The sequence below is a fragment of the Aegilops tauschii genome, chromosome 6 (assembly GCF_002575655.3).
Source record: "Aegilops tauschii subsp. strangulata cultivar AL8/78 chromosome 6, Aet v6.0, whole genome shotgun sequence".
Lineage (NCBI taxonomy): Eukaryota > Viridiplantae > Streptophyta > Magnoliopsida > Poales > Poaceae > Aegilops > Aegilops tauschii.
This window is the reverse complement of record NC_053040.3, coordinates 14462659-14476743: the sequence shown is the minus strand read 5'-3', so window position 1 is coordinate 14476743 and position 14085 is coordinate 14462659. Positions and strand designations below refer to the sequence as shown.

Sequence of the window (14085 nt, the reverse complement as noted above, 5' to 3'; positions counted from 1 at the left end):
GAGCCGCTGCGCTTGGCAGGGGAAGGCCCCGCCGACGCCATGGAAGAGGACACGGTGGCCGCCGCCAGTCGACGGCATCGGGGACCTGGCCGATATCAGCAGGGCCTGGATATCACCTCCATCATCCCAGACACGCCTTCATGGTGGGCATCCTCACGGCCCCTTGAAACCGCAGCAGCTTCTCCTTGCATCCCGTCGCCAGATCATAGCAAACTGCACACACGCCCGAATCAGATCAAGATGCGGAAATAACCAAACCAGAAGAAGTGGAGGAGGGATTCGTACCTGGTCGAGGCCATGGACCAGAGGGTGATCTGCGGCGCCCACGCCAGATCGGTCATCATGGCCGCGGGCGAGGGAGGTGGCGGCGACCTCGTTCCCCGGCGGCGGCGGATCCTCTCGGGGTTGGGGCGTCTCCTCTCGGCGGCGGTGGCTCCTCTCGGGGCTGGGGCGTCTCCTCTCGGCGGCGGCGGCGGCTCCTCTCGGGGCTGGAGGCTGAGATGAAACAGATCGAGATTGAGGTTAGTTTTACGTGCGGGGTGAGATACGAAAGAAAAACCAGACCAAAAAAAAACGACGAAAAAAAACCAGACGAAGGTGGGACGAAAAAAAACCAGTCGAAAAAAAACCAGACGAAAGTGGGGGGACTATTCAACCAACTCGTCCATTAGAAGTAGAGATTTGATGATTTGAATACAAGCATGCTTTCTAAAAAAAACCAAAACTGAGATGGCCCAGTCCAGCCACTCGCTCGTAGGCTCTATGTAAGACTCGATATTAAGTCGCAATGCGCGGTAAATAGAAAATGCTCCTATTTTGCGCTTTAAGGGCCAGGTTGCCACAAAAATGGGCACGGGCCACGGCCCACAATCCTCTGGTTCACTCCTGCTGGCTTGGAAAAGAATGCTATCTTTTATCATTTTCAGTTTTGAAAAAGTTGGTGAAATAAAAAATTCACGGATTTAAAAGATTCATAAATTTTCAAAATTATGACAGATTTGGAATAATGTTCAAAAAAATAAAATACTCAGGAATTTGCAAAAGTGTTTACGAATTTTAAAAATCACAAAATTTTAAGAAATTTTCACGAATTAGAAATATATGATAAATTAAAAAAGTTGTGTATTTAAAAGTAATCAAATTTTCTAAAAAACACTACCGAGAGGAAAATTTATAATAAAAATAGAAAAACAACAAAACCAGGAGAAAAAAGAAGAAAAAAAACGTGCACACGCCCTCACGCCCGTCATGAGCTGCCAATTGCTAGGCCCAATTAGAATATGTCTCCACAAATATGGTCACACTCGGTCAATAATTTGGTGGAATCCCCACTGCATACACACAAATGGCACTCGGAAGTCTTTAAATTTTCAGTCCATCATTTAAGAATTAAAAATTTCCAATCTTTCTCACAAATTATGCAATACTTGAGCAAGTGCCGGAGAACAATACAAACCTATCAACTCAAGAGCACCGTTGGTGGCAATTCGATGTTAGTTGTGCTCCCTTCAAGCATCTCGACAACTCTAGTCATTGTTGGACGATCTGTAGGACTCAACTGTATGCACCTCCCTACCACTATCATCTTCCTTACAATCTCTGAGGTCCCTCCATTTATCTCGGAAGCACTAAGACAATATTCATCTAAATGTTCATAAATCCATTGTGGGAAATATTGGCTGGTAGATTCACTATTTTGGCTGATATTCTTGTCCCTTGCCCCAACCATCTCAAGAACCATCATTCCATAACTGTAAACATCAGACTTAGTACTTACTGTTCCAAATTGCTTCGAATAAACCTCGGGGGCTATATAGCCTATTGTTCCTCTTGCACCACCAATGGAAATAACACTTTCTTTATTGAGGCACTGCTTGGCTAGTCCAAAATCAGAAATCTTTGGACAGAAATTTTGATCCAATAGAATGTTGTGGGGCTTGATATCAAAATGCACCATGCGGGTATTGCATCCTCTGTGGAGATATTCAAGTCCTCGAGCAATGCCCACTGCTATATCAAATAATTTTTCCCAACCTAAAGTATTTCCACCTTTAGAGCCATCCTTGAAGGCATACTTTTCAAGTGAACCATTAGGCATATAGTCATAAATTAATGCCCTTTTAGATCCTTCCAAGCAAAATCCTAAGAGATTAAGAACGTTAACGTGAGAAGTTCTACTAATGCTAGCTACCTCATTGATGAAATCCTCCCCATCAGTCTTGTAGTCCTTGAGTATTTTGACTGCTATCTGACGACCATCAAAGAGGTCGCCTCTGTAAACAGCACCAAATCCACCTTGACCTAGCTTTTCAGCAAAAGATCTCGTTATTCTTTTCACTTGGGCATAAGTGTACCGTTTCAAATGGACAGTTCCATTCTTTTGTAGGATGGACTCAATCTTTGCTCTCTCCTTTGATTTCCTTTTGGATCCGTACTTCCTGTAGCCCAACCAAAATGCAAAAAGAAGCATAAGTACGCTCGAGCTGCCTGCTATTGCATCTGCATCAAAATTTTGGAGGGGAAAAGGCATCAAACGGGGAAGTAACTTCTACAATCTTCTAGTTAGTGATTGCATCTTGCAAAATGTGTGGAAATATTCTAGTTAAAGACCCTTTTGGCAAACCTATTTGTATATGCGTCATAAACTCCAGAATTAACCAGTGTGTCAAGAACTCGTGCACTTTTCAAATAAACTGGACACAACTACTAAATACATACAATTGAAGCAGAGCTTGTTAAAGGACGGACAAATATATTCCTTTTGTTTATCGTACACATTTGAACAGAATTAACTTGCTATTCATCTACTAGTCTAGCACATTAGTAATTTCTGTTACAGGAACAACCACTGTTGTTTTCTCTAGAATAAGAAAGGCCGTTGTTTTCTATGCATAACCATTAACCTCTGAGAGAGATAAGTTTATACATGAAAAATAAGGGCCAGTTCTTATTTTCTCAAGAAAAGATCATCACTTGAAGTTGATCTTATAGTGACCAATAGGGAAGCCTCTTGTCAGTTTTAGGATTAGTGGTGATGAATTCGTTTTGAGATCAGATTGGTGTGATTGTTCAGGTGTCATCGGCAATTTCAGGTCAGAATAGTCAATGCCAATGTGTAAGCGAATACTGTCAAGTGACGAACACAACTTAACTAGTGTTCACAGGAGAAGATGTTGATGATCTACTTCTGAATAGGTCACGGTGCTAAACAGATGATATTATCAGCCACGGATGGATTTGTTTGCTGTCAATATGCTAAGCAGTTCAACACACATCATTCATATGGATATGTCTTGCCCACAACCATAAGGTGGTTCCTGTCGAGCAGTCCCGTGAATAAATCAGTTAAATCCATCTATGTGGGTGTTCGCCAGAAATAAATTGGTTCAAGTTTCCAGTGCCAACTAAGTCGAGAACAAGTAGTCCGAGGCAAGGTTCCTGGTTCAAGATGGGTTTCAGTTTAACCACTAACCTGAACAACTTTATTCAAATTACAGGCATTGCCACACCTGAAGAAACGTGAGGGAACTGACGATTCATAGTTAGATCTGACAGGCTTGATTTACAGCGATCAGAAATGCTCGAATGAGTAGCAAGATCTTCAAACCGGATGAGTAGTAAGATGTGTCATCGAGGATTGTTTGAGTTTGCATCTGACAGATAGAATGGACAAGTTGGTGGTTCAAGGTTCAAGCAGTCGACAATCGGACATAATTAAAAGAGAACTAAATGAAGTGGAATTCCAGTTTCTCTACCTTAATTAGACACTAAAAGATCTACAGCTTTGTAACACATAGAAGAATGTCAAGGTGTCAAAGGATTACCAGGAGCTGGAGCCAATGGCCTGAACCATACTAGATCAAGAAGATTGTAGTCCCCAATCAGTACTGGATTGATCCGAATTGTATGCAGGCTAAGAGAATAATTCATCGCAGTAACTTGTTCGGATGAGAAGCTATTTCCAGTGTGGGGAGCTATGTCCATTGTCATATTTAGCCCAGAAGTTCCAACAACATAGAAATTTACAATCTCAAACTGAGTAACCCGCAAGTTGAGATGTGACGCAAGCTCCTCAAGAAATTCGTTGCTCCAATTTGAATTCAAGGAAACATTGTGAAGAAAGAGCACAACTCTTACCGGGTAAACACAATGGCAGTTCTCGCTACCTCGTCTCTGTACCATGTTCGGAGCACAACAGCCTAGTGAAACAGAGAGTGAATTATATAACATATTTGACTGTACGACAGCGCATCTAGAGCAAATATCAGGGTGTACTAACATACATAAGTATCTATGATTGATGTCAAATGTTATCCATCACCATTGATTATTTATGAAACTGCTACCAACCATTTCATCAGTCACCATTCCAAAATGATGGATCAAAACATTATGCTTGAACTAATAAAAGCTAACAAGCTTATATAATTTACAGCCAGGTAAGAGTGGTTTTAAATAGCGCGATATAGCTCTGTTATAACACGCTATAGCGTTTAGAAGAGGTACTGTGCTAAGGCACTTTGGTCCAAATACATGAACACACATTTTAAATAGCGCGCTATAGCGTTTAGAAAAGGTCCGCCGCTAAGAGGCATAGCGTGCTATTTAAAACTATGGGTAAGACAATTGATATTACGATCAGTCACATGGTGCTACTTTCCCAAATGAGGAAGATGCAGATTAGATTAAAATACACAAGTATCACCTTTTATGTAATTTGTAGTCATGTTTGACATGATGAAATCATTTGGAATTAAATTATTTCAGGATCTAGGAAAACTTGAAAAGTTACCATCGTATGGAGATAGTGGGGGCTGCACCACTCCAGAAGGAGCTGTACTAGTATTCGAAGCTGCATCAGGGAGGTCAGCATCCACATGAGCAGGAACCTCTTCTGCTGAGCGCCTGTTGTGCTGCATCGAAGGATCGAACAGGTCCAGTGAATCAAAAGAGAGTTCAGAAGCACCCGAGATGGAGCTATAGCTCGGCGCAGAGATAGGAGAGTGCACAGATGATAGAGCTGATGGTGATGAATATGGCTTCTTTTGTCTATGCTGACTCATTGCAATACTTGTGACAACTTTGGTTTGGGATACCATGGGCCGAACTGAACTCCATTCTTGTGAAGCAGACATAATAGGAGTGTGAGTGTCAGCCTTTAGAGCCGATGTTTTGGCAATCAAATCAGCCTTATTGATAAATTCCAGAGCCAATATAACGACCAAGAAATTAAATAAAAGTTTCCTTGGAGCATCTTCAAACAGTCCTGCCAAGAAACAGTACAACCAACCAATCAGCATCATCTTAATTAAGATAGGGGTATGCTGAGAAGTGCAACTAATTGATATGAACTCACATATCTACAGAATTAGTGTGAACAGCCCATGGTCCGCATGGCCCATTAGTGTCAAAAGCGCTCTTATATTATGGGACGGAGGGAGTAATACACAACCTGCCTTTCTAACTAGTCAGGTCGAAATGTTTTCAAGACCATCTACCACTAATGCAATTTAACTGAGTTGATGCGAAATGAGGCTAGAGTACATACTTTTAATTTAACTGAGTTGATGCGAAATGAGGCTAGAGTACAGACTTTTTTTTTAGTACAGAACAGACACACTTATGTTTATCTCAAAGCGATGGTGAATTAAGGACACTCAGAATACTTATCGTCTCGATTGCCTCCAAAGCATTCCTTATTAAGCCAATAATTAACTAGTTCTCTCTAGAAACAGATCTACCTACTGAAGCAGCACTATTTGATAAGAACGGTTAAAAAAATACAGTGAAGTGTTCCACCAATGAGCAACGGATCTTTTGAGCTAACTAAAACCACGACAAGTATTTTTTAACGGCGGGAGTACTGAAGCAGGGCTATTTAATAAGAACGGGCAAGAAAATATAGTGCAAATGTTCCATCAAAGACACGGGTTCATGGCATGAGACAATTCTAAGCTCTTGAAGCATTCCCTGATTAGGCTCCCGCTACACAGCAAAGCAAGGGCAGCGCAGGAGCTACTCACCTCCACCATTCCCACGACTCCCAACCGAGCTCCAAACGATTTGGACAGTGAACAAGCGGGGCAACGAAGATCCTAGAACAGCCACCACGGCGAACACTGAATTGCCGTCACCTCACACCCCCACAGAAACGCTAAGCAAAGTCCGACTTTCCAACAGGTTTGTCTGCTCGAGCGCCAGTTTCGATCACGCAATATAGTCGTTTTTTTCAGCGCGCGGCTAATCTAGCGCATCTGTTGGAGATTCTCTAACGAAGCAAAGCAAACAAGACATCAAGCACGGGTCCCGGTGTTGCAACGCAACCTTGGAGTGAGCTCAGATAAGGGGAGTCTGGCTTACCTTGTTCAGCGCGGCACAAGGCATGCCCGGGCAGCATCATCTCCTGGCGCGGCGGCGGTAAGGACCGGCGCCGGCGACACCTGGCTACGTTTACAGGAAGCCGGAGCCGCGCCGCGCTGCGAATTTGTGTCTGCTTTCTTTTCCTCTCTGCTATGACTCAACCTATGGTGGGAGTTTGGTAGGAGAAAGAGACTTGGCAGAAACAAGGGAGCAGGTGGGAGAACGCGGACGTTCGGTGTTCGGCCGCGTTGGCCGGCGCTAGGCGCCAGCCGGCTGTAGATATGAAATAATCAGTAGCCGCGTGAGGCGTGACCCTCTATCAACCTTGGGCAATGCTCACGCACGCATCGCGCATCACTACCCGTGCGGCCGTGCCTCCCTCTCGCTCTCATCGACTGCACGGCACCATGCTTGCGGCATCTGGCATGGCAACATCGTCAAAATCCTCATAGTGTCGCCTCGCAGCAGCAGCGGTGCCCGAAGTGAAGAGCTCGGCGGCGGCGGCGGAATCGTGGTTGCGGCTGGGGTTGTTGGGGGCATTGGCGGGCGTCAAGCAGTCGCGTCTATGCCCCAACAACTCTCATCGCTCGCAGCGGAGGAAGGTGGGCCGGTCATGTACACGTGGGTTCTTCTTTTTTTTTTACGAAAATGTTAACGCCCACACGTGTGGGCGTCTGGCAACTCGCCCACACGCATGGATCCTCGTCCAACCAATTCTGCACGAATCTTGGCGCGTTTTAGCAGTTTTTGTGTGCCACGTAGGACTAAGCTGGTGTGTGGGCATTCATCCGGTCGCCCACACGTCCTTTTTTCACCACACGGGGGCTGGTGTGTGGGCGTTTATCACTTCACCCACACGCCCGTCTCCTAGCCCACACCCAAAGCTGGTAGTTGCCATGTGTTTCTGCAGGTATATGACAACTGCCCTAGCTTTGCTTGTAAGCAGATGGCAACTCTTTTTTACCCGAGTTGCCATGTGTTTTTGCATGGTACATGGCAACTGCCGTAGCGTGCACGTAAGCAGATGGCAACTCTTTCTTTTACATGGCAACTGCCCTAGCGTGCTTGTGAGCACATGGCAACTCTCTTTTTTACCCGAACATGTTTTTTTGCCATGCCTTCTTGTAGTGCTACATGGCAACTGCTAGTGTTTAGTGGGTGGCAACTCCTAAAGTTTTGAAATCATGGCAACTATAGTAGATCAGATCATACATGACAACTGCAGTTGAGCACCATGGCAACTGTAGTTGTCTGACATGGCAACCGAAGTTCAGCGACATGGCAACTGCAGTTAAACGAACATGGACGAGGGTCTGGACCATGGCAACTGCAGGACGCGCGGTGACTGTCACGCGGGCATGCGGGACCACGAGGTACGAGGCCTGACGTACGGGGCGTGTGGGCGTTATCTATTTCGCCCACACGCACGCGTGTGAGAGGGGTCGGGAGGGAAAAAAGAGGTGTGTGGGCATTACTTTTTTTGCCCACACGTGGGTGTGTGGGCTGTTCCTCTTATACACCACACAAAATGTGTGGGCAGCCCCCCTAACGCCCACACGTGTGGCACTTATCGGCGTCTTTTTTTAGGATATGTACGCGTGGGTTCGCTGTGTTGTTCTCGGTCGTTGGCTGCTGATGAGTTTTTTCCTCTTTTTCCTGTGTCGTATTTTGGCTTTGGTTTTCCTTCTTTTTTCTTTCTTCCTGATTTTTTTCATTTGGCATATTTTATTTTCTATATAGTTTTTATATTATAAACATTTTTTCTAATCCCCCCAATATGTGCTTTCTCATGGAAAATCTCACGCGTAGATGTTGGCGTCAGATAGATTGTAGTCCAGTGAGGCTTCAAATTTCCTCATCCGAAATCAACACCCCTAATACCCCCCAATATGTGCTTTCTCAGGGAAGTCTCACGCATGATGTAGCTCGTAGCCAATCCCCGAGCGAGCGATGAGAGTTGTTGTAGAATCTCCCCTACCTACCACGGTAAACATATTGTAGAGCATAGGCTTCAAGATAGCGACGAATCCGAACGAGATGGAAAGGGGATGACGTGGTGTTGGCTATCTGTTGGTCAAAATTGTCATGGGTAGTTAGCATTAGGCTAATAGACAATTAGCGTTATCTTTAGGCTAAACTACCAGCAGTTGGAAGACCTACTTTGTCCAAACATTGTGTATGGCAGTTTACCTCTTCCGTAGGATGGAAACATGTAACAACTGACATTGTAAACGACAAAATACAAGCATCCATTCTTTCTTTCAATCCGTGTTTCTCTTTGAAAATTGTTTGTGACTAGAAGATCCAAGAAGGTGGAGTCTAGCAAATCTGACGGTGATGAACGTGTCGCGCATGAAACACAAGGGAGCGAATGATTCTCTCATGTCAGGCCACGTTGGCAAATTTCTGCGATTCATGCATGACATCGGACGGCAATAATCACATCGCACCATGGAGCCATCGAGGAAGCTACCTTTTCCGTCATATATTGCGCATTGACTTTCAGGAAAAATCAAACTTCATAAATTTTAACCGAAACTACAGAGAAAATTATCTATATCTACAACATGTAGGAATAGTACACATATCATATGAAAATATATTTCATGATAAATCTAATACTATTGATTTGGTATTTTAAGGGTTGACATGTTTTATATTTTGATCATAGTCCTGAGCATATCATTTTGATCATTTTGATTATGTTTTTACCTCTCACCTCGGTCACTTGGTTCTAGGACATGGCCGACTGTGGTTTAGAGATATTGATGCTGAATAAGAGAGAAGGAGAGGCCGAACATCGGTTAGCAGTTTGCCTTTGTTTCTACCCATGGACAGTATTGTCAACGCATCCCCAATTTTACAATAGGGTGATGGCCAAACATCGATTTGCAGTTTACTTTTGTTTCTCTGAAACATTTCATACAATTGTGTACAGCTTCCTCTAGAATGGCCACTCAGTTCCAAAGAAGTGTTAAGCAATCTGCTCTTCTTTGAAACTTAAAATTTAGAACTTCGGAACTTCGGAGAAATTAAATATTGCTTCTTGATTGCACTGAAAGTGACTATATTTGTTTGTTTTAGTCAAGCACCTAGTTTGTGAAAAGAGATTTTGCAACACCCATTCACGCACATGTTGTATTCAGTGAGTTTGTTGTTTATCTTTTCACAGTCAGGAAAGCTACTTTTCTTGGTTTATCTCACACATATGCCAATTGGCTGTGAAATGCTCTCCGGCTCTTTTGATTCAGAACAATGTTCTATGACGCTGGCTATATATACTTTACTCGATGCAAAGACATGATGTTTCCAGCGGCTAGATGCAACCGTTTCAAGGGGGTATATGTCAATTTGCTGGCCTGCCTATATGCTAATCCATTGGACGTGGAGAGTAAGTTGCAAAGACATGATGTTTTCAGGGGCTAGATGCAAACGTTTCAAGGGGGTATATTGAAATAGATTGGTCAATTGATCCTGCCCATTCATGCATATCTGACGCACCTAGAGGTCCGGTAGCAGCGGTTCTCTCCATGGCCCAGAGCAGCGTCTCGTGGCGGAAAGGCAGCGACTACTGCTAGTGGAGCGGTGTCCGGTGCAGCAACCGGACTGGACATGTCCTGGAGCTCCAACATGGAAATAATGAGTCGATTTGTGATCAGCAATACCATGGCCGGAAAACATATTTAACAGGCGTCTATCCCTATTTTCTTTGGAGCATCTGGAGCACTTGATCTCTGTTCGAATTTGTTGGATATCCAAAGTGATGGCCATCCTTCAAATTTATTGTGATCTTGGGAGAGCCTGAGATATATGAACCTCTCGGGCATAGGATTGGACCTCACGCTGCTTCCATGGCTTGCACCTCTGGGACTGGACATGCCCTGAATCTTACTCCATAATCGGTCCTTTAGATACTTGAAGGCCCCGTTCTTGGAATTTCCAATGTCGGACGGCATGCCCAATTAGTTCTCGCCCAAGGTTTCATTTGGGACGTTGAGGAGAGACTTTATTTCTTGGCGTGTGGTATCCGACAACCCTTTACTGAAGAAAATTGAAGACCTCGAGTAATTGATTCGTTGCCCTGTTGCTTGATAGTATATGTACAGAACTAGGTTCCCTCTGTAGCACCCATATCGTTTGCCTTGAAGACCAACAGGCTGTCATCGACGAACAAAAGATGGTTTATCGATGGCACTCGCGGTGCTACCTGAATCCCATGCAAATTGAATAAAAAATGGTATATAGAGGTAGTACTGATGAGCGTTAATATTGCTCGCCTAACATGTCGGGCCAGCCCATGAACCACTCTCGCCTCCGAACGCGTGTCGCTTGCGAGTCCTCTTCATTGGTGCCTTATGCACTGCTTTTGCCTCATGGCGCTTATGTCCAAGCTCACTTGGGCCGGCCCACTTATCTGGATCGATCCCTTCCTTCAGCTAAATCCTATTTGGCGCCTCGCCCGTTTTAGTTGTTCCCGCAATCGGGCGCATACCCCCCTCTCCTCGCGTCGCGTTTTTGGGCCGGCCCGTTTTGCTTCCCGCAAAAATCGCGAAGCAAAAGAAAAGCGGGTGAACCGGGATTCGAACAAGCAACCTCCTGCTTCAGCAGCACACATCACTAACCACCACGCTAGCAAGCGTAATGTGGTTACGTGCATCTTTCTTGTTCTTTTCTTCCTTGTCTTTTCTTTTTTCCTTTTTCCTTTTTCCTTTTTCCATTTTCCGTTTTTCTTTTTTCTCTTTCTTCCTGGGTTTGATGCAAAATCTATGAACTTTTTCTCAAATTCGATGAAATTTATATTTCAAATTTTGGTGAACTTTTTCTCAAATTCGATGAACTTTTTTTAAAATCAATGAACTTTTTTAAAATCTCGATGAACTTTTTTCTAACTCGGTGAACTTTTTTCAAACTCGATGAACAGTTTTTGAGCTCGATGAACTTTTTCTCAAACTCGATGAACTTTTTTGAAGCTCGATGAACTTTTTTGAAGCTCGATGAACTTTTTCTCAAACTCGATGAACTTTTTTGAAACTCGATGAACTTTTTTCAAACTCGATGAACTTTTTTGAAACACGATGATTTTTTTTTTTCAAATTCAATGAACTTATTTTTAAAGTTGATGAACTTTTTTCTAAGACAAGTGTACATACAGTAGCAAACCGGTTTTTTCTAAGAAAAATAGTCTGTACTGTAGCATTTTTAGAATGAAGAAAAAAAGATCAAGCGGGAGCCAGCGATCGAGCGGGCAGCGATAGCCAGCGATCAAGCGAGCGGCAGCAGCCAGCGTTCGCTGCTGGGCCAGGCCCATGCTAGTGACACAGTGGGCGCTGGAATCGCCAGCGGGCGCTGAAGGCGCCAAGGAGGAGCTCTCCTTCCTTCGATCGCTCCACAAAAAGAAACTCGCTCGTTCAGTTCAATTGACCGCTTTGATCGTTCAATTGAGTTGACTGTGTTGACCATTAAACGTTTGACCGCTTTGCAGTTGACTGTGTTAACTTTTCAAAAAAAAATCATCAAATTTGAAAAACAGTTCCTCGATTTGGAGAAGTTCATTGATTTTTGCATCAAATTTCGGAAAAAAGTTCATGAAATTGGGAAAACTTCATCACTTTTTAAAAAATACCATAGATTTGAAAAACAGTTCATCGATTTTGAAAAAATTTCACCAATCTTAAAAAAGTTCATCGGATTGGAAAAAAAGTTCTTTAAATTTGGAAAAAGTTCATCGAATTTGAAAAAAAAACGTTCGTCAAACCCAGGAAGAAGAAAAATAAAAACAAAAAACGAAATAAAAACAAAAGAAAAATTAATGAAGAAAAGACATAAAAAGATGAAAGCTAGCACGTCCAGTTGGGGATGGCGGGGTGGTTACTGCAGTGTACAATTAAGCAGGACGTCCCCCGTTTGGATCGCAGCACTATTGTACTATAGCGGGTGCAGAGGGCGCAGGATTTAGCGTCGCTTGCTTAGCCGGAATTCCCTATTCGCCACCTTGCAAACTGTTGACAAGACGTACATGCGACCGAGCGAACATCAAGATATGGGCCGGCTTAGGTTTTTACCGGTTTTAGAACCTTCTAGAAGGTTCCTTGAGCATTTTTTTCACATTAGCTTACTTTACTTGTGTTTATGTTTTTTTTATTTTCTTATTCTTTTATAATTTTCCCCAAAACTCACATATTCTCAAAACATGTTAATTTTTTTTTAATTGCATTTTCTAAGAAAAATACTCATAATTTCTAAAAATGTTCATAATTTTAAAAATTGTTCAGATTTTCAGAAAATGGTTGACATTTCTAAAATGATTCGCTATTCCAAAAAAATCAACAATTCTCCATGTTTTCAGAAAATGTTTTTAATTTCAAAATTGTTCAAGATTTCGGAAAATATTCATAGATTGTTTGCATTTTCAAAAGTTGTTCACTTTTACAAAAGAATGTTCGTATGTGAACTATGATCTTTTTGTCCACCATGTGTTTGGTTTTTTCAACGAACTCATTCATTCGGTACCTTTTAGCACAAATTATGGTTATGTTTAGCTGTTTGATGGATCAGTTGGACTTTATCTATGCTCGTAGTTCAATTATGCTGTGGTGCATTGAATAGTTTATGTTGCTTTGAAATGTGATGAATTTGTTTCAATTATTTGAGCAAAGGTTTGAATCGATTGGCAAAATAATTTTTTGAGAGATAAAGCTATAGGGAACTTGCTAGATGAAGAAAAGTATAATCCCCTGAAAATAGTTTTTTTTGGATGAGGAATACATTTTGAAATTTTAGGATAGGGAATCTGCTATAGATGCTATTATCTATTGACGAGATATAGTGTTGCTAGATGTAGCTTGAGCTGACTTGTGCATTGTCGGATGTGCCTCTATAGCTAAGATGCACGCAACCACAAATGAATAATTTAATAAAATAAATAAATATAAAAAACCGACAAGTTGGCAACAGTAAAGACGTATGAGTCTGAAACTATGCCAATGTCGAAGGAGGAGGTGGACCAGTGCGGAGATTATGATGTCATACATGTCACTACTAGGAAAAGGGCTATAGCTAATATGGACATTAATGGTGCACCACATACAGGTGCGCCATTATTGACATATTACTAATGGCGCATCTGATGTGTGGTGCGCCATTACTAGTTTTGAAAAAAAAATTATTAGCAGTGGCGCACCACATGATAGCGTGCCATTACTAATTGACATAGTAATGGTGCACATGTGCAAAGTGCGCCATTACTATGTGTATGACTGCGTCAAACTTAGTAATGGCGCACTTTGCATAGGTGCGCCATTACTATGTCAAACTTAGTAATGGCGCACCTACACAAAGTGCGCCATTACTAACTTTGACCAAGTCATACACATAGTAATGGCGCACTTTATGAAGGTGCGCCATTACTAACTTTCTTTGCACCCCCTGGATCGCCTTTTCAGTTTTAAAATAACTAAAAGAAAATGATGGAAATGTCAAAAAAATAAAATGTGTGTGTGGACATGGCGGCCGGGGCAGGAGCTCACCGGCGAGGCGCGGCAACGGGGGGCAGCGACGGGGACGGAGACGGGCGGTGACGACGGGGATGGGGACGGGGCGGCGACGACGGGGACGGGGACGGGCCGGGCGGGGACGACGGGACGACGGGGCGGGGCGCGGCGACGAGGACGACGAGGACGGGGACGGCCGGGCCGGCGACGGACAGCGACACGGACAGCGACGGGG

The 14085-nt window shown here is 43.3% G+C and overlaps 1 protein-coding gene across 1 annotated transcript; it reads right to left on the bottom strand.

Annotated features, from left to right (window-relative positions):
- Positions 1-393: 393 nt before the first annotated feature.
- LOC141025494 (LEAF RUST 10 DISEASE-RESISTANCE LOCUS RECEPTOR-LIKE PROTEIN KINASE-like 2.3) lies at positions 394-6993 on the bottom strand. The gene is made up of 4 exons (XM_073500859.1): positions 6361-6993; positions 4793-5266; positions 3825-4199; positions 394-2499 (listed from the first exon to the last, which is right to left on the bottom strand). Exons 1-4 carry the CDS (start codon positions 6398-6400, stop codon positions 1460-1462), a joined length of 1929 nt encoding a protein of 642 aa, XP_073356960.1. The 5' UTR covers positions 6401-6993; the 3' UTR covers positions 394-1459.
- Between the last annotated feature and the right edge of the window lie 7092 nt (positions 6994-14085).